The 20,542-nt window shown below is 40.7% G+C and overlaps 1 protein-coding gene across 1 annotated transcript in view; it reads right to left on the bottom strand.

Moving 5' to 3' along the window:
• Positions 1–20,341, bottom strand: part of EEIG2 (EEIG family member 2) — an 81,463-nt gene extending 61,122 nt beyond the window's left edge. Inside the window, exon 1 of the mRNA XM_049765763.1 lies at positions 20,179–20,341. Within this exon, the coding sequence (XP_049621720.1) occupies positions 20,179–20,318 (140 nt within the window). The 5' untranslated portion in view covers positions 20,319–20,341. The remainder of the gene's footprint in view (positions 1–20,178) is intronic.
• Positions 20,342–20,542: the final 201 nt, after the last annotated feature.

Here is a 20,542-nt window from a genome sequence, read left to right as displayed (position 1 = left end):
CTTTTTATCGCAAACGACAACAGAATAGACAATCTACAACAAGCTATAAAGTGGAGAGCATTTGCACTAGTATGCTGGGGGGAAAGGGTGGGAGATATGAGATGCATGCTGGAAACGGGGCTGGAGGGAGGACAGCCCCTCATTCGTTGTCACTATGTACCATAAATAATGCTGTGAAAAATAAAAAAAATAAAATGAAATGAAAAATAAAAAGAATATAGGGAATTAAAAATAAAATAAAGATTTTATTGCATTAAAAATAAGGGTCAGTGTGATAGTACTGCTGGTAAGGAGCTTGTCTTTCATGCAGCCAACCAGACTTTGATCCCCAACCTCCCATTTGGTCCCCTGAGCACTCCCAAGAGTGATTCCTGAGTGCAGAGCCAGAAGTAAGCCAGGTGTTGCCCCCAAACAAAAACAATAAAACATGAAAAAGTTAGGTCATAAGAATCAGGCAAGAAATCAAGACAATCTATTATGTGTTCTTTCAAAAACTATGTTTGAGCAAAAGGACATGTTTCCTTTCTGAACTGTCCCAAAACTTGTGGAAATAGCATCTGTAAACATTTTCTTCAATCAGATAAAGAAATGGCTGGCTCCTTTAGTCAACAGATTGAAGGCTAGATTCATCAACTTCATATTCAACCATCCATGACAAACCCTCTATCTTTCAAATTTGATCCCTCATGTAGTTTTTCTTTGCCGACCCTTCACTGAATTTTCTACCAATCCCTATCCAGGCAATATTCCCCAAGGCCTCCATACAGATCTCTTTTGGGGAAACTCACAAATGCTTTCTACCCTTTATCTGTCATCCAACCTCATCATTTTGGCATGTAAAAGGGAACAAATTTTAGACACAGAACACTTGAGCTCAAATCTCACTTCAAGAGAAAGAGGAATTTCATGAAGTTTACTGTGTGTTATGGTATTTTCACAAATATGATGACCAAAAAGGAACTCAAAAGAAACAAAGGAAGTTTTCCAGTAAAGATATTAAGTGCTAAGGGCAAAGAACATGCACAGGCCATTCTGAGGGTATAAAGAGAAAGCCCAAAGGAATACATGCCTTGCATGTACAAGGCTCTGAGTTTGATGCCTAGCATCATATGGCTCCCTGAGCACTGCGAGGTGTGACCATGGTAGTAACAAACTAGAGCAGATTGCACTGCAGGCTCTGAGGAGCAGGAACAAGGCTGGGATTAGAATAGCAGGGAGTAACTCCTCGGCTCCCATTGGGGAGGCTCCCCAGAAAAAGATTTATTTGAAGTTAGAGGAGAAGGCTGCAGAATGTTATAGTCTTGCAATAGGGTGAAATGAGCCAAAGCCACAGTTGGAATGTGAGAAAATAGTGCCAAGAGCATTAAAAGCTGTACTGTGAAGGCGTTGTCTTGGTTCTTCTTAAAATAATGAAAATGCTATCCTAATGAGGAAAAACTCATGAGAACTAAGTAAATTAAAACCAAATGCACTGCAACACAGACTAGCTAGCTAGCTCTACCTCAAAGGGAGGTCTACAGCTGAGATGCATGCAACGGTCACAGAAATTACCAGGCTGCCTGTAGAAAGGCAGCACTCTGGACTCAGGCTGGGAGAGTTCATGACTGACAGAGCTGCTGTGATAGTTCCCACTAATTCTATCATAGCCATTATATATCCCAGGTTTACATACTATGGCAGGTCTGATGATGGCAAGTAATCCATTTCTTTTTTTGTTTGTTTTGTTTTGCTTTTGAGTCACACCTGGTGAGGCTCAGGAGCTACTCCTGGCTCTGCACTCAGAAATCACTCCTGGCAGGCTTGGGGAACCATATGGGATGCCAAGAATTGAATCCAGGTCTGTCCCAGGTTGCAAGGCAAACACCCTACTGCTGTGCTATTGCTCTGGCCCCAAGTGATCCATTTCTTACATGGACCAAAACCCCAGGAGGTGTGAATAGGTGAATTAAATAGATTACAATGAGGTTGTTCTTTTTTTCCTTTAGTTTTGTTTTATCTGGGCTATACCCATAGATGCTCAGGGATAACTCCTAGCTCTGCCCTCAGAAATTACTCCTGATGGTGCTCAGGGGATCATATAGGATGCTGGAGATTAAATTTAGGTAAACTGCATGCAAGGCAAGTGCCCTATTCACTGTATTACTATTCCAACCCAAAGGCTATATTTTTAAAAACATATTACTTTATGGGACCCTGAACTGGTCTCAAATAAAAAAGTAGCCATTGAAGATAAAAATTTAAAGTCTTTAAGTTTAGATTACTGGCACCAGAGAATTCCCAGAAATTAATATTAAAACCAGATGTTCAGCTATAAATGGTGAATAAGGAAATCCACAACATTTCAACTGGAAAAAAGAACATCTCTTGAGTGAGTTTATTGTCAATGCATGCTTGGGATGACTCACTCAAACTACGTGACACAAACAAGTAAAGTCCAAAATCAAGTCTATGGGTAGTAAGTGGTTCCTTATTTCATGAAGGGGCATAAATTGGTTTCTATATCACAAGTACTTGAAAATAATATTTGAAGAGGAAATGCCTGAGAATTTTTACTGAAATCAATATAGTCTTGAGAGAAAATCCCTTTTAGAATAGAAAGATGAACTTTCAATCATGTGGGGCTTTTTTTGTTTTTTGTTTTTTTGGTTTTTTTTGGTTTTGGTTTTTCGGGCCACACCCATTTGATGCTCAGGGGTTACTCCTGGCTAAGTGCTCAGAAATTGCCCCTGGCTTGGGAGACCATATGGGACGCCGGGGGATTGAACCGTGGTCGTGATCTTTCTTTGGCTAGCGCTTGCAAGGCAGACACCTTACCTCTAGTGCCACCTCACCGGCCCCTGGTGGTTTTTTTTTTAATACTATACCCCTCTTTTCTTTTATAGTACTCAATGCCCCAGCCTATAATTATGATCAAGTAACCTATCCTAGAAATAAGTGCATTAAAATATAGTTGTTTGTTTCTTTTACTTAACTCCCCTTTTCCTCATTAACAAATTTCCCCAAAGAGAAATTACACTTCATACCTTTCTTGCTTCCTGTTTACTCCACAACCCCCAGGTTTCTGCATTTAAGATTGTAATGAAAAAAAAAAAGAAAAAGAAAAAAAATATTTAATGAAGCTTTTTATCTTAAGTTTAGTAAGAAAAAAAATCTAACCCCATCAAAAATGGGGAGAAGCTATGAAAAGACAATTCCTTAAAGAAGAACGACAAATGGCCAAAAGACACATGAAAAAATGCGCCACATCACTAATCATCAGGGAGATGCAAAGCAAAACAACAATGAAGTACCATCTCATGCCACAGAGACTGGCACACAGAACAAAGAACAAGAACAATCAGTGCTGGTGGGGATGTGGGGAGAAAGGAACTCTCATTCACTGCTGGTGGGAATGCCAACTAGTCCAGTCTTTATGGAAAACAATATGGAGATTCCTCAAAAAGCTGGAAATTGAGCTCCCATATGATCCAGCTATACTACTCTTAGGGATATACTCCAGGAACACAAAAACACAATACAGGGGCCAGCACGGTGGCGCTAGAGGTAAGGTGTCTTCCTTGCCAGCGCTAGCCTCGGATGAAACTCGGTTCGATCCCCTAGTGTCCCATATTGTCCCCCAAGCCAGGAGTGACTTCAGAGCGCATAGCCAGGAGTAACCCCTGAGCGTCACCGAGTGTGGCCCAAAAACCAAGCAAACAAACAAACAAACAAAAACCTACAATACAAAAATGCCTTCTGCATACCTATATTCATTGTAGCACTATTTACAATAGCCAGAATCTGGAAACAACCCAGATGCCCAACAACAGGTGAGTGGCTAAAGAAACTGTGGTACACACACACACACAATAGAATACTATGTAGGCATCAGGAAAAATGAAGTAATAAAATTTTCCTATACATGGATGGACATGGAAACAATTACGCTGAGTGAAATAAGTCAGAGGGAGAGAGATAGACACAGAATAGTCGCACTCATTTGTGGGATTTAAGAAAAATAAAAAACATTATTGTATAACAACACCCAGAGACAATAGAGATGATGGGTGGAAGGACTGGTCCATGATATGAAGCTTACCACAAAGAGTGGTGAATTCAATTAGAGAAATAACTACACTAACAACTATCATGACAATGGGAGTAATTGAGAGAAATAGAATGCCTGTCTTGAATACAGGTAGTAGTGGGGGAAGAGGGAGATGGAGGGCATTGGTGGTGGGAAGGTTGCATTGGTGAAGGCGGGTGTTCTTTTTAATAACTGAAACCCAACTGACAAGCATGTTTGTAATCATGGTACTTAAAGATATTATTTAAAAAGTTCACCAATAAACAGCCGTATGCAAAAACAGGAATAACAACAAGAAAACCCAAAACCTGGTCCACTAACATCATACATCTCAAAACCCTCAAAATGTATTAAAAACTGGAACATAAGAGCACAAACTGTAAAACCTTTGCAGAATTCAATAGATTCTGAATTTTGTAAGTAATTTCCCAGAGAAGTAGGAAGTCAGGTGAAGAATAATATTCATAAAAGCTGAGAGTGAAGAAGTTTCAAGAAATAAATGATTCTGGACAGAGTACAAAGGCAACACCAGAAAAAAATCTCGAGCACCTTAGGCAATTAGAGATGGTTGGTATTACTAGAAAGGTCATCATATATTGAGGCTGGGTGGAGTGAGGGTGGGATGCTGGAAATTAGAGCAGAGAGAGGAAGAGGGATTTTTCAGAGGCAGATGAGAATTATGCTGTCATTAAATTTAAATCAGAACTGTGTTCAAACTGAGAACGTCAGGTTAAGGATAAAAAACAGGTCCAGAGCAATAAATTAAGGCATTTGTCTTGCACATGGTTGTCCCAGGTCTGATCCCAGAACACGCTCAAAATGATTCCTGAGTGCAGAGCCAGGAATAAACCCTGAGTATCACCAGGTGTGGCTCCCCAAAAAGAGGGAGAGAAAGAATACAGGGGTGCATAGTTCCTGAGCACCATTGAGGGCAGCCCCAAAAGAAAAAATATTGGTAAAATTTTTCTTAAAAATATTTCCTTTTGGACCGTAGCGGTGGCACAAGCAGTCAGGCATTTGCTTTACACATGCCAAACTAGGATGGACCACAGTTCGATCCTCCAGCATCCCATACGGTCCCCCAAGCCAGTGTGATTTCTGAGTGCATAGCCAGGAGTAACCCCTGAGGGGTCACTGGGTGTGACTCAAACCTCCCCCCAAAAGATTAATTTTTAGCCCCTAGGAGCCAGAGAGATAGCACAGAGGCTGAACCCAGGTTTGATCCTAGCACCTCAAACTCCACCTCTGCCTTCCAGTGCACATTACATGTAAGGAGAAATCCCCAAGAGACTCTGAGCATCACCAGGTTGGCCCTGGAAGGAGTTCCTAGCACCAAAGGGCCCACGCAGATTCATATTCTAAAAATATAGCACTGAATCTAGACAGTTAAGTGAACTGTTGATACTGTTGGCTAAGGATTACTGGGAGTGGTTCCTAGGACCCCTAAAAATTGTTTCATGATATTGAAAATGAAAGCAGTATGTGACAGAGATAGAGAGAGGTACAGGTAAGAAAGGGAGGTCATACCTTTCTAGAAGGGAAGGGCAGCAGTTGACCTAATCTTAAACTCATACATGTGACAACTGGAAGCTGTCTAAGGTTACCTGGCCCCAAACAAGACATAAAGTTCTTTTATAGGCAGGAGAGAAACTGGGGAAATTGATGGTGAGAAATAAACATGTGAAGAAAGGGATGGGTGTTGGAACACCATATGACTGAACTCAACCACCAACAACTTTTTAATTCTGTATCTCATCTTGAATCAATAAAAAAAACTAGAAAAATATTTTATATCCATACTCGGTATCTTGAAGTTCTTTAGTCCTGTAATCCACAGTAGAAGACTATTATGGAAACCTTGGTGGCCTCAACAAGGGACGACCCTAGATTTCTAGTCTGCTCAGTCCTATTGTTAAATTCTCCCATGCCTTTTGCAACAGTGGTCCCAGGATTGAACACATGCTCACTTTCTCTACCTCATGACTTAACAGTAAGTATCTAATAGAAATCTGGCTCTCAAGAAAATACAATTGCACCAGAGTCCTGTATAGTAGACAGTGGTTTTGTTTCCTTCTGAGCATTTCTTACTTCTCACTAACCCTGGGAGAGATCAATCCTACTGTCAAGCTTGAAACATAAAAGACTGAGGCACACTATATCTGCTTATGTCATGTATTATCTTCCTTAGCTTATGTCAAACTTAAGTACTTGTTTTCCACATTTCACCACCACAACACCTGCAGGCACACACACTGCTTACTTTAAGATCATTCAAATAACCTGAGATATAAGCCCCATTCTCTTCCCTCTGCCTATTTGCATGTTATTTTTAAATTAATTAATTTCCAGATTTGGCGGCCATGTCTAGTATGGGGTTCCTGGGGTTGAACCTGGGTTGGTCATATGTGCAAGTGATCTGCCCTCTACACTATCTCTCTAGCCCCTGAAAGCTATTTTAGCGACATCTTGGCACATGTCCAGCATGTGCATCCTAGCACGTCTGCATGTCCATCCTAGCACATGTCCTTTAGTCTTGTCTTGTGTACTGAAGGAACTTCAACTTTAATATCCAGCTGAGTCACCTACGCCACCAAATCTGTCCCAACCACAGACCTTCAACAGATACCTGACCTCATACTCAGCAGAGGCCTTCATCTTTCTATATTTTTATTCCTGGCCTGTTTTATAAATGTGAAATTCATAATAAACTCCTCTACTAGTTTTCTCACCAACACTCTTTAATTCCTGAGTCCTCCTTGGGCTTCTTAAATAGCTGAAATTTTCTAAACTCAATTCAATCCTACAGTCCACTTATTCTTTTTTTTTTTTTTTGTGGGGGGTTGGGTCACACTCGACAGCGCTCAGGGGTTACTCCTGGCTCTATGCTCAGAAATCACTCCTGGCAGGCTCTGGGGACCATATGGGATGCCGGGATCTGAACCGATGACCTTCTGTATGAAAGGCAAATGCCTTACCTCCATGCTATGTCGCCAGCCCCAGTCCATTTATTCTTATCTTCAACCTATGAGCACTGCTGGAGAAAAAAAACATGAATATGCTGACACACTAATATTAAGGTTTTAAATTTAAGTTGGGGTTTTAGGTCCTTAGTTCAGTGCCCTTCCTATTCCTTACAGAAACTTTTCTATTATACTACCACAGAAAGACTGATTTAATTCTTTATGTTATAGCTGTCATGAAAAGACTGATTTACAAAAAGCCACCTACCTTTTGTCACTATGCTTATGTCCCTCCCTCCACTTTCCTTGGCTATTCCTGAGAAAATGAAGATTGCCAGTTTAGAAATCTCTTAGATTCTAGTTCTAAGATGATCTGCTAACAGTGAGTTAGTAATAGTGCCCTGAATTGGACTCGCTGGATCCTACATCATCAAAGCAAGTCAGAAGTTTTTAAATGATCTGCCATTCCTCTGTATCAGAGGTAACACTCTCCACTCTGCTACATAACACAACACAGCACACAGACAGAAAAATTCACACATACATCTGGCTCTTCACTTTGTATCCCACACAAGCATTCCACTTCCTTCTCTGGTGAAACTTTTTTCAAGATCTTGCCAAGGAATTCTGTTCTGTGGCATTTTTCTCATCCACACTCGCCCCCTCTTTACCTTTGCCTGTATTTTGGCTGATGTAATCTTTACACAGCACATACATTTTATGGGTGATTCAAAGAATATGGGCAAAATGATTTAGAAATCAAAAATATAGGTATGAAGAGGTGTAATCACTGTGAGGGAAGAAGTCATTCTTTCATTCAATAACTATGTTCTATTCAATAACTATGTTGAGGACACAGTGAATGCTAGAAAAAAAAATAGTAGGTGGAGGACTGGAGAGATAACATGAAGGTAGGACATTTGCCTTGCAAGCAGAAGGATGGTGGTTCGAATCCCAGCATCCCATATGGTCCCCAGACCTGCCAGGAGTAACCCCTGAGCACTGCTGGGTATGACCCCAAAACAAAACAAAGAAACAAACAAAATAGTAGGTGGACAGTAGACTGGACAGATATGTGGACACAGAGCTCATGGTGTATTTGATCTACATTTAAAAAAATGGATTTGCTGAGAGAAAGTGAAAAACAAAAAGGAGAAAGAAATGTACACATTTGGATTCTTAAGCTAACTCATTTTAATTAAAATATACAGTATAGGAAGAGCAATATTAGAAAATAAAATAAAAAGTTTAATCACACAATCTTGGGAGTTACCAACGGCCTTAAGAATCATCTAGGTCAATGTTCTTTGGCCTTTTTACACCTGCATCTGGTCCACTCACCTTTAGCTATTACAAGGTGGCAGATCTGTAGGCTGGCACTAATGTAGGTCATCTGCACTTCTGAGGTAAAGATATGCTTGGCACATGTAAATAAGGCAGTAAGGTAGTTCAACTGTACCCTTCTAAATGATAGAGTTTGTCTCTTAATATTGTACTGACTCTCTTTAAAAGAAACCTACCTTAAAATGTCTCAAAAGGCAGGTACACTAGTAATTGGTATAGTGAAATTAAGTACATTGAAAGCCATCATGAGCTGTTCTATAAATCACAGGACCTCAATCAACAAAATATTTTTTTGCTTTGTTTTGTTTTGTTTTGTTTTGTTTTGTTTTGGTTTTTGGGCCACACCCGGTGATGCTTAGGGGTTACTCCTGCCTATGTGCTCAGAAATTGCTCCTGGCTCGGGGTAGCATATGGAATGCTGGAGATCGAACCGAGGTCTGTCGTGGGTCAGCCACATGCAAGGCAAACGCCCTATTGCTATGATATCGCTCTGGCCCCTCAAAAGATTTTTTTTTTAAACTCTCTTCTACAGGTCCTGGTTCTAGCATCCAATCCACCAAATCTCTATCAAGTTTCTCTTTCCAGGGCAGTCTTTTAGAATCTGTAGTTTTCTCTTTTTTTCTTTCTTAGTTTTTGGGCCACACTTGGTAGTGCTCAGGGTTTACTCCTCCTCTGTGCTCAGAAATTATTTCTGGCAGGTTCAGGCCCATATTGGTTGCTGGGGATCAAACCCAAGTGGAACCTATAAACACCCCATCTGCTGTGCTATCACTCTGTCCCAAATCTGTCTTTACACTGATAAAGGCCCTGGAATAAAATGGTACTGTGTTTTATTTTTGTTTGTTTGGCATCTAATTTCTCTTCTCTAAAAGAATTGTGTTCCAGCAGCTAACTGTTCTCTGATTTCTGTCCTATCTTTATTACAGTTGGCTCTTCTGCTGGGCAAATGAATACCTGGCAAAGCTCTCGTTTATTTGTTGTTTGTTTTGTTTTGTTTTAGTTGTTTGGGTCACACCCCTCAATGTTCAAGGCTTACTACTGACTTTGTACTCAAGGATCACCCCGACTTTGCCTCCTGCGGCCCCCAGGTAAATTGAGTTTGAGACCCCTGCATGGGATACCAGGGATCAATCCGTTGTTGGCGGCATGCAAGGCAAACACCCTACCTGCTGTTCTATAGCTCCGACCCCAAATCCATTTTTTTAAACTTAAAAAGACAATCACCTTGGGGCTGGAGTGACAGCGCAGCAGTAGAGTGTTTGACTTTCATGCAGCTGACACAAGACGGACCTGGGTTGGACCCCCAGCTTCCCATATGGTCCCAAGGCAGAAGCAATTTCTGAGTGCAGAGCTAGGAGTAATCCCTGAGTGTCAGCAGGTGTGGCCCAAAAGCCAAAAAATAAATAAATAAAAACAATCACTTTTTCCCTAAGTAGTCATCCCATTTCCCTGTTAGTCAAGATTTTTCAGAATTTCAATGTTCTTGCCTAGGTCTCGATTTGACAATGACCTCAAAATGTGACACACTAAAATGAACTTTAATTCTTTGTCATCAACTTATACACAGAACAAAATATACTTCCTTAGATAACTTCCTCATGTATTTAATCTGGAGATCTTTGTGCTTGACATCCTTAGTGAAACCATGACGAATCCTTTACCCATTTATATGTGTTCTTTCAATATCTATACACGGGTTATTGTGCACAGCTTATTTAATATTAACTTATTGGTGTAAAATAGCATTAGCAATATATTTATAAGAACAGGTTAAAAAAAAGAAAAAAGTAGATCTGGAGCAATAGCACAACGCTAGGGTGTTTGTCTTGCAAGTGCTGACCCAGAATGGACCTGTGTTCAATCCCTGGCATCCCAGATGGTCCTCCACGCCAAGAGCGATTTCTGAGTGCATAGCCAGGAGTAACCACTGAGCGTCACTGGATGTGGCCCAAAAGCAAAAAAGAAAAAAAGTATAATTACCCAATCATCAGAATAAATCTTGAGGATTTTATGACCGGAAAATTATACTTGGGGGAAAAAAGATGCATTCTTTCTTGGTCCATAACCTTGGGGCTAGGTCTAGCTACTTATTTGATGGTATCACATACAGGAACAAGGTTTTTTTACTTCTTTAATTAATAATTTTTAATTGAAAAGTTACACAGATGTTCATGATTTTTAGTTATACAATGTTCTAACACCTTCATCAATGCCCATTTCCTAACACCAGTGTCCCCAGTTTCCTTCTCGCCCCATCCCCACCCCAGCCTGCGTCTATGGCATTTTTCTTCTCCTTTTCTCTCTCTCTCTCCTCCCTTCTCTCCCCACCTTCTTCCTTTTAGGCACTATTCTTTGCAATATTGTTGCTGAAGGTATATCATGCATGTCACATTACCTCCTTTCAGCACCCAAGTTTGTTATTTAGGTTAGGGGTTGAGCCACACCCAAAGGCACTCAGGGGTTACTCTTGGCTCTGTACTCAGAAATCATTAATGGCAGGTTCAGGGGGCCATATGGGATTCTAGGATCCAACCCAGGTTGGCTGAGTGCAAGGCAAACACACTACCACTGCGCTATCACCCTGGCCCCCAGGAACTAGTTTGTTGTTGTTTTATTTTTTTTTTTTTGTGACTAGTTTTCAGAAGAATTCTGAATATATAGCAACTATTTTATTAAAACATAAAAATGAAGAAATATGTAAGATCTGAGAGGCAGTTTAAGGATAAAAGAGAAAATGCTGGTGGGCCAGAATGGCAGTAGAGGGGTTGAGGTGCTCATCTTCCACATGGTTAACTCCTATTTGATCCTGGGCACTTAGGTATGGTTCTCCAAGCACTGCAGTGAGCTGCCCTGGAGTAATCTCTAGAACCACTGGGTTCTAGCAGCACCATATTCCTTGGGCCTTTGCACTAAATCTCTGGCCCAGTTGGCTGAGTTGCAGGGAGAGGTCCCCAAAGTCTAGAGTGAGAGGGAGGGAGGAACGGAGGGAGGGAGGGAGGAACGGAGGGAAGGGAGGGAGGAAGGAAGGAAGGAAGGAAGGAAGGAAGGAAGGAAGGAAGGAAGGAGGAAGGAAGGAAGGAAGGAAGGAAGGAAGGAAAGGAGGGAGGGAGGAAGGGAGGGAGGGAGGGAGAGAAGGAGGGAGGGAAGGAGGGAAGGAGGGAGGGAAGGAGGGAAGGAGGGGAGAAAGAAAAGAAAAAGGAAAAGAAAAAAGAAGATACCCTGCAGCCACAGTGCTTTCCAGCTTCGCCTTTTATTAGCTTGTGTAATTTTCTGCAGCTCTTTGTACTTCTGTTTCCTTAGGTATAACATGAGAGTAATAAAAGTAGCAGTAATTGTACCTTCCTCCTAATGTTTTATATAAAATTTTTATATGTTTTAAATTTTATAATTTTGAGAAATATAAAGATGGCATATGAAGAACAATGCTCACTACAGGTTAGCTACCTACATTATCATATTATTACTATTATAACAGCTGAAATTAATGGCCTCATTTCTGATCAGATTATGAAGCAGTGACATGGTAAACTAACATTTCTGATACTTAGGTTTGTTTGTTTTATTTTTGATTTGGGCCCACACCTGGCAGCACTTAGGGGTTACTTCTGCTCTGTGCTCTAGGTAGGCTTGGGGGAGTATATGGGATGCTAAAGATCGAGCCCCAGTTGGCCATGTGCAAGGTGAATGCCCTACCTGCTGTGCTAACACTCTGGCCTTTGATACTTGTTACTTTTTACATTTGCTACCTGTTAGTGATTTCTTTCATCTTAACATGTCAATTTAAGGGACTGGAGAGATGGTATCATGGGTAGAACATCAGCCTTGCGTGTGATAGACCCAGTTCCTGAAGTGATTCCTGAGTTCAGAGCCAAGAATAAACCCTGAGCATTGCTGGGTGTGATCTCTCCTCAAAGTTGAATTAACTCACTAAAGATCAAATTTATAATAATATCAAAAGCCTCAAATATCTACATGTTCCTTGATTTAATTCCATTTTTAACTATTAGCTTTAATTAATCAGGCTGTGCATAAGAATGATCTACAAGGAAGATTACAGTAGTGTGTTTATGAAAGTTTTAATAAGAAGCTGGAAAGATAGTACAGTAGGTAGGATGCATGCCTTGTACACAGTTGACTTTGTTTAGTCCCTGGCAGTACAAATGGTTCCCCAAGCCATGTCGGGAGCAACCTCTGAGCATAGAGCCAAGTAAAGTTCTAAGCACTACTGGGTGTGGCTTAAAACCAAAACAAAAAACCAAACATAAAACTCCATAAAACTAACCAAACAAAAAAAAATTATTAAAAAGAAAGAAAAAAGACTATTAAAAATAAGGAAAAAATACTAAGAAAGAAAAGACCCTATTTCCAAAGGGTCTTGGTTTAATAGATGGTGAAAAGCCATACAATGGAATGAAATCCTTCTATTAAAAATAATTTAGTAATTAAATACTTAATATGAGAAGCTATATTAAGTGGAAAAACATAAGTGTAGTTTTATTCCTTTTTACCTTAAAAAGGGTTTAAATGAAAGTGTATGGGAAATGTATATATGTATATAGATGAACATGACTTATATTAGCAATAACTTTCAGGAGGTTAATTTTTATATATGTAGTTTTTTTAATGTTCTTTCTGTTTTCTTAAGTTTTCCACAGGAATCTACATTACTTTTGCAATAAGGAAAATTTTAGTAAGAAGAAGTACACTATGTGAAAGTAATTAAACTCTTGAAAACATTGGCTATAACTGGCCAAACAGAAGAAATCCCTTTAACTTGTTTACCAAGTAAATGATCCAAAATACAGATGTGATCATTAGTTTCCTCAACACTCCCAGAATTCCCATGTTATTTTGCCACAAGTTCATGTGAAATCTCAAAAGGGATCTTTTTGTTTGTTTTGGGGCCACACCCGGCTGCGCTCATCGGTTACTCCTGGCTCTACGCTCAAAAATCAATCCTGGCAGGCTAGGGGGACCATATGGGATACTGGGAATCGAACCCGGGTCCTTCCCAGGTTGGTTGTATGTAAAGCAAACGCTTTACCACTGTTCTCTCTCCAGCAGCTCAAAAGGAATCTTAGTAATTTCACAAAAAAAAAAAAAAGAGTGCTCTGCAAAGATTTAAATATTCTAATATTCTGATTTCATCTTGAAAAATATTTTGCCAGCAATAACTTGATTTCAGTTTACTAGAACCATTATGATCATCATTATGACGATCGGACTAGCATGTAAAATCCAACCTTTTATCCCAACAGTTTTTTTCTAGTTTTAGTTTTTTGGTTTTTTTCTTTGGTTTTTGGGTCACACCTGGTGGTGCCCAGTGGTTACTCCTGGTTCTATGCTCAGAAAATCACTCCTGGCAGGTTCGGGGGACCATATGGGATATAGGAATTCGATCCCACTGTCTGTTTTGGGTTGGCTGCATACAAGGCAAACACCCTACTGCTGTGCTATTTCCCTGGCTCCAGTTTTTTTCTAGTTTTGAATATTATTTCTTACAACACTTCTACTGAACAAATCTTCTCAGGAGAAACAGACACGTTTAGAATATTTTTATTTTATAAAGTTTATTTACACTAATCATTTTTATAAGGTCAAACAGTATAAAGAAATTCTAGATAAAAATTTTAGAAATTAAATATGGCCAGAACCTTAAAAACCTATAAAATAAATGTCTCCCAGTGTTTTACCAGGCTGTCACCTCCTTGTATTATGCTAAACAAATAACATACTTCATTCAACAGAACAAAGCAGAGTTTATTCTCATCCTACCTCTGTCATGACACTGAGATCCTCAATGACATTATGACATTATGATTTCATCAGTCACTTACATGAGAAACCTCTGCAATCAGGTTATTTATAACAGCCTCCTAATTTGTCTTCTATTCTCACACCTTGAATCCTAAATAGCATAAACCCACTGGCCAGTTTAACTATCACTTTAATCATATTGCAACAATCTCAAATTGAATTTTCTCCTACTAGCAATGGAAAGCAAATTCTTTATAGAGGCCTTATCTCCTGCCAAGCAGGCTAATGTAGCACCAAGCTACACTCTCCGCCCACTCTTACTAGTCAATGCAAATTCCTTCTCCCAGCAAGTTCAGCTGAATATGCTAAAGTGGTTTCCAGTCACCATTATAGCTATAAATAACTCCTTTTTTTCCTTGGAGAGGAAGTACCCTACACCCAGCAGTGCTCAGGAATTATTTCTGGCACTGTTTTACTCAGGGATCACTCATAGCAGTGCTCTGGATTCAAAAGAGATGCGGATCGAAAAAGTGTTGGCTGTGTGCAAGGCAAGTAAGTGCTTTAGCCCCATGCCCTACAGCTCCAGCCCAAGACGCTTTGCTTTCAGAATTTCAACAAAACTGACATATTTCCTTACCCAATGATTAAGCACTAAATCATACTGTTTCCTACTGTCAAGCATTACACCTCTAGTTTCATTAAGTAGAGGTCAGTCCCTATGGGACTTTAATTTCTTTTTATACTTCTTATAGCTCTTGGCAGACTTGGCAAAGATGACAGTCCCTAGAAACCAAACAAGCACTGAAATAATATTTGGCAAATAATTATCTATCTTAATTTTGGTGCAAAGGCACATATACATATAATTTCTATGGTAATCTATATGCATTCATCTATCAAAATAAATATTACTTTATGTAGGTTCATGGGCTGCTTTGATAACACTTTTTTTTTGCAAGGAGAGATTAATTCATATTTTTTACTTTTTCTCACTTTTTTACTCATTATTTGTTTTTCTATTCTTTTTATTAATAATATATTTATTTAAGCACTATGATTACAGACATGTTTGTAGTTGAGTTTCAGTTATTAAAAAAGAACACACCCCTTCACCAGTGCAACATTGCCACCACCAATGCCCATCATCTTCCTCCATTCCAACCCCCTGACTTTATTCGAGACAGGCATTCTACTAGTTCTCTCACTCACTACCATTGTCATGATAATTGTTAGTGTATTTATTTCTCTAACCGAACTCACCACTCTTTGTGGTAAGCTTCATATCGTGGGCAGGTCCTTGCAGCCCTCATCTCTGTTGTCTCTGGGTGTTATAGTCCAGGTCATCTACTACAAGCCAATGGCAAATATTATTCTCAATAGATAAACTAAAAACCTTTCCTCTAAAATCTGGCACAAGACAAGGCTGTCCTCTCTCACCACTCCTATTCAACATTGTGCTGGAAGTTCTTGCCATAGCAATTAGGCAAGAAAAAGATATCAAGGGCATCCAGAGAGGAAAGGAAGAAGTCAAACTCTCACTCTTTGCAGATGACATGATACTACATTTCATATTTTAAATGGGAGAAATGCTCTAAAATTAATTATATCTGATTTAGAAGTGACAGCCAAAGTGTCTCTAAAAATTAAAGTCTAGCATTTAGAGACATTCTGACTGCACCCCAAAATGAAATTTTAGGAAATCTTGAAATGATTCACATCTTAAGGAATCACAGGTTCTCTTTGCTTGTAAGATTATCTTTCTCAAATCAACACATTTGTAATTTTTCTGGATAGAGAAATTACGAATAAGGTAAGTTGCTTAGGTTTCTCTTTAAATGCCAGCTGGGCGCCAAAGCACTCTTTGGTGCTTCGGTGACATAAACATATTAATACAGTATCACAACCGGGCAAAGAGAGTAAGAGCAATAGGCCTAACACATGCTTTGTGAGAGGTCCAGGCTCCATCCTGACAGGGCATATAGTTCTCTGAGCACTGTCAAGTTACTCCTGAGCACTGAGCCTTCTCAAACCATTGGTCTAACACCAGCAACCACTAAGTTTTATATCAGCAACCACTAAAGTTCAAAGGCACAAGTGGTATTTTATGATTCACTTTTCTTCTAGCTATATAATACTATATATCTTAACCTATTTACCTTGGTTAAATTCAAATTATCTGCATATTCTCTTGTATGATGCAAATAAAATTATTATATTCCTCTGCTTGTTAAAAATGTTAGGAAGTGGAGCCGGAGCGGTGGTGCAAGTGATAGGGCGTTTACCTTGCACTAACTAACCTAGGACAGATCACAGTTTGATCCCCCGGTGTCCCATATGGTATCCTAAGCCAGGAGCGATTTTTGAGTGCATAGCCAAGAGTAACCCCTGAGCGTCACCGGGTGTGGCCAAAAAATGTAAGAAGTGCCCTCTTTAGTTTGATATAAAATTTTCTCCTCTACTTAGCATCATACCTGTATCAGAATCTTTGAGCCACACCCAAAGTACTCTGGGGCTACCTCCTGGCTCTGTGCTTAAATATCACTTCTGGCAGACTCAGGGACCATTTGGGATACCAGGGATTAAACTCAGGTCGGCTATATGCAAGGCAAATGCCCTACCCGCTGTGCTATCTATCACTCAGACCTCTTAATCAGAATCCTGACACTCCATCCATCAATTGTAGAGATCCTGAGAAAGTTGGTCATATTTTTTTAGTCTCAGCTTATTCATTCACAAATGGAGCTCCCTACCTCACAGACTTCCTCTGTGAAAATTAACCAACGTATGTAATGGGCTCAGCCTACACTAGCTGCTCTGTAAATATTGCCTACACACTTTGAACTATTTAGGGTAAAGCAAGCCACATCAACAATATGAGGGAGGAAGTAGGTAGGAGAGAAGTCACCAGCAGGTGTCATCACTGCTCAGGAGAGCTGGTCAGCAGAGGGTAGATGCAACCCTGTTACTTGAACCTATGAGAGCTTCAAAAGTTTGAGCTTTTCAGTACCTAAAGAGGGGTGCAGTATTTGTTACAATGGTCACAGTGACAGTTAAAAATGACTGCTGGATAATATGGCTGAATATCCACTACTGCCTTCAACTTATATTTTAAAACTATTCTTGGGGGAGCAATATTTTTTTTTATTCTGAGATTCAACAGTGCTTCTTTACCCTCTGATTTGGCTTTTTATTAACAGTTCCTGGCTTTAATATTGCCAGTTGAAATACCACAACTTATTAACATGATTTTCTTTACATTAATAAGGATGATGGGTAACAGGAAAAATATTTTTAGTATTCAGGGTGCTAGCTCTCCATGCATTTGCCCTGGGTTCAATCCCTAGCACCCCATATGGTCTGCTGAGCCTGCCAGGAATAAGCTCTGAGCAACAACGGGTATGGCACCTCCCCAAATAAAGTATCATAAATATGGACAAAATAACCATTAACTGTTAACCCTTTTCTCCTAGTTCACAGGGACTTTTTATAAAGTACTTTTTATTTATTTTGAGGAAGCTGGTAGGATTTAAATTATCTTCAAGCATATAACATATTGAGGTCATGTTGGATTACAAGACTTTATATGTTTTAAGTATACAATTTCACACCACTTTAAAACAATCAACATCATCAAAATATTATCAAAGTATAATAACCATCACCAAAGTACTAGTATTCCCCTGGGAAAGTTCATTCTTTTAAAAAAAATTAGTGGCTGGGGGGGGGGGGACAGAGCGATAGCACAACGGTAGGGCATTGGCTTTGCACATTGCTGACCTAGGAAGGACCTCAGTTCAACCGGTTCCATATGGTCCCCCGAGCCAGGAGCAATTTCTGAGCGTATAGCCAGGAGTAACCCCTGAGCATCACCAAGTGTGGTCCCCCCAAAAATAAATAAAAATAAATAAAAAAAGATTAGTGGCTGGAGCGATAGTAGAGTCGCAGGGGTCCTCAAACTTTTTAAACAGGATCTGCCCCTCAGACCACTGGGGGGCTGGTCTATAGTTTGAAAAAAAAAAACAACTATGAACTATAGTTGTCCATGGGTCATAGTTTGAGGACCCTTGGTATAGTGGGGGGGGGCGCTTACACGTGACCAATCAGGGTTGAAAACCTGCACCCTAAATAGTACCCTGAGCACAGCCAGGAGTGATCCCTGAGCACAGCTGGGTATGACCTCAAAAAGAAAAACAAACAAAAACAGTTTAATTTTCTATTTTTCCTCCGATGACACAATCTTTAACTTTATTACCACACCGTGATGTACCAATTTGTTCATCATACAATCTTGTTCCATTTTCATAAAGAACACTGAAAGGGGTTGGAGAGTGGGGAAGGTGTTTGCCTTGCTTGCAGCAAACCAGACACATCATATCAGCACAAGTCCCCTGAGTATCCCCTAGTGCAGGTGTCGGCAACCTGCGGCTCCGGAGCCGCATGCGGCTCTTTTGAAGGCTTGCCGCGGCTCCGGAGCCGATGTCATAAAAAAAAAATACTGCTTTAATCTCAGCTCTAGTGCGGCCGGCCCACCACTGCTAGTGGGCCCCCACCACGTGTACAACTTCCCCAAATTAAAATACAATTTAAATTTCCTGTCCATCTAAGAATACCCAGAAATTACGCAAGGAGCCCTAATACTCCCCACTTCATTCTGCAGCTTGTCCAGGGAGGGCTCTGGGCCTGGGAGTTTCTGGGGGGGGGGGCCCTCTTTTCAACCCCCCAAAATACCCAGGAGGACAGGGAAGGCCTGGGTCTGGTTCCATGTCCTGTACACCAACACCCAGCAGGGTGACTGACTTCCAGATGAGTAATTCCAGGCTGACCTAGCCAGCTGAGCTGAGCTGGAGATTCAACCTGAGGGCGGTCCAGCCGGGCCAGCCCAGCCTGTCACCTGCAGGGCAGAATCCCAAAACCTGGGCAAAGAAGGTGGAGCCCTGGCAGTGCTCCTCTGAACTTGTAGGCTAATTAGAATTTGCTTTCTTTCTGTTCTGTGCTGAATTTATGCACAACCTAAGTCCCATATTTCATGTCACCAAGAAAGGACATGTCTTTTAGAGCGAACCAAGCACAAAACCTTGCCACACCAGCACTCCTTCCTTTCTTTATTTTTTTCTATTTATTTTTTTCTTTTTCTCTTTTTCCTTCTTTTTTTTCCCCCCTTTGTTTTCTTTCTTTTTCACTCTTGTGGTTATTATTTGGTGATTTATTTTGTTGCTGGGTGCTTTTTATTTTTTTGGTAGTTACTGTCTTTTTTTTTTAAACTGTTTTTTGTTGATTTTTTTTTGTTGTTGTTTTTCTTTTTTTGGCTTCTCCCAGCAGAACCACACTATTTGAATCATCTTATTCTGTCTCATAAATTGAGGGGGGAAATAAACATGAACGGTACCAGGACCAAACAGCCAGATGAACATTGAGTGAAAATAAAAAATGATCAGAACTTAAACACCAAACCCAAAGTCAACAACAACAGAATAGATACCTTATCTACAACAAACTATACACAGAAGGGAACAGTGACACTAGCAAAGGGGGAGGAAAGGAGAGCGATATGAGATCCATGATGAAAAAAGGGGTGGAGGGAGTTCAACCCTGGTTGTGGGCCCTTATTCATGGTCACTATGGACCTTAAATATTTCTGTGAAACATTTGTGATTCACTTTGGGTCACAATACAAATTATTAAAAAAAAAAAACAAAAAACTTTTACAATCTGATTACTGGTACTTTAATGTTGCATGTATTTCTATTGACAAACTACGATATGTGATGCAATTACTAAACATTCAAAATCCCACCCACCCACCCCAAAAAAGAGTGAACCAAGAGCAGCCTTTTCTGGGGGTGGCCTTGCCTCTAGCCTGGAGACTTTTAGGAAAGAATTTAGGAGCCAGAAGACACCGGGCAGCTAGGGGGAGAAAGAAGGGGGGAGCCCAGGAGGACAAACCCCACTTGCAAAGAAGGGGGTCCCGGAGGTGGGGTCCCCGAGGCCTAGGCGCCTAATGCAAGCGAGCCAGCCAGCCAAGGGGCTAAGAAAAGCAAGGTGTCACCTTACCTGGGGGACTCGGCCACGAAGCTGCCACCTTCCAGTAGCCTCATCTTGCAGAAGAGCACCCCGTTAACGAAGGGCACGGATGACAGCTCCGCGAGTTCGAAGTCCACCTTGAACTTGAACTTCTTCTTCTTCATCATCATGCTGGCCAGAAGCCGGGAGGGGTTGGGGGGGTGCGGCTCCCAAGTGGGGGTGCAAAGGCTGGCTGCGTGGCTTTAGCTCCATGCAACCCCAGGCACACCCAGCAGCACCCCCAGATCCAGTCTCAGCACCCCCATGACCCGGTTCGGGTGCAAAGCTCAGGAGGGATCAATTCGGGGCGCCCCAGGCCTGGGCCCACGCCCGTCTGCCTGCGGGGGAACTCTCG

This window comes from Suncus etruscus, chromosome 19 (assembly GCF_024139225.1).
Source record: "Suncus etruscus isolate mSunEtr1 chromosome 19, mSunEtr1.pri.cur, whole genome shotgun sequence".
Lineage (NCBI taxonomy): Eukaryota > Metazoa > Chordata > Mammalia > Eulipotyphla > Soricidae > Suncus > Suncus etruscus.
This window is presented reverse-complemented; position numbering and strand designations above follow the sequence as displayed.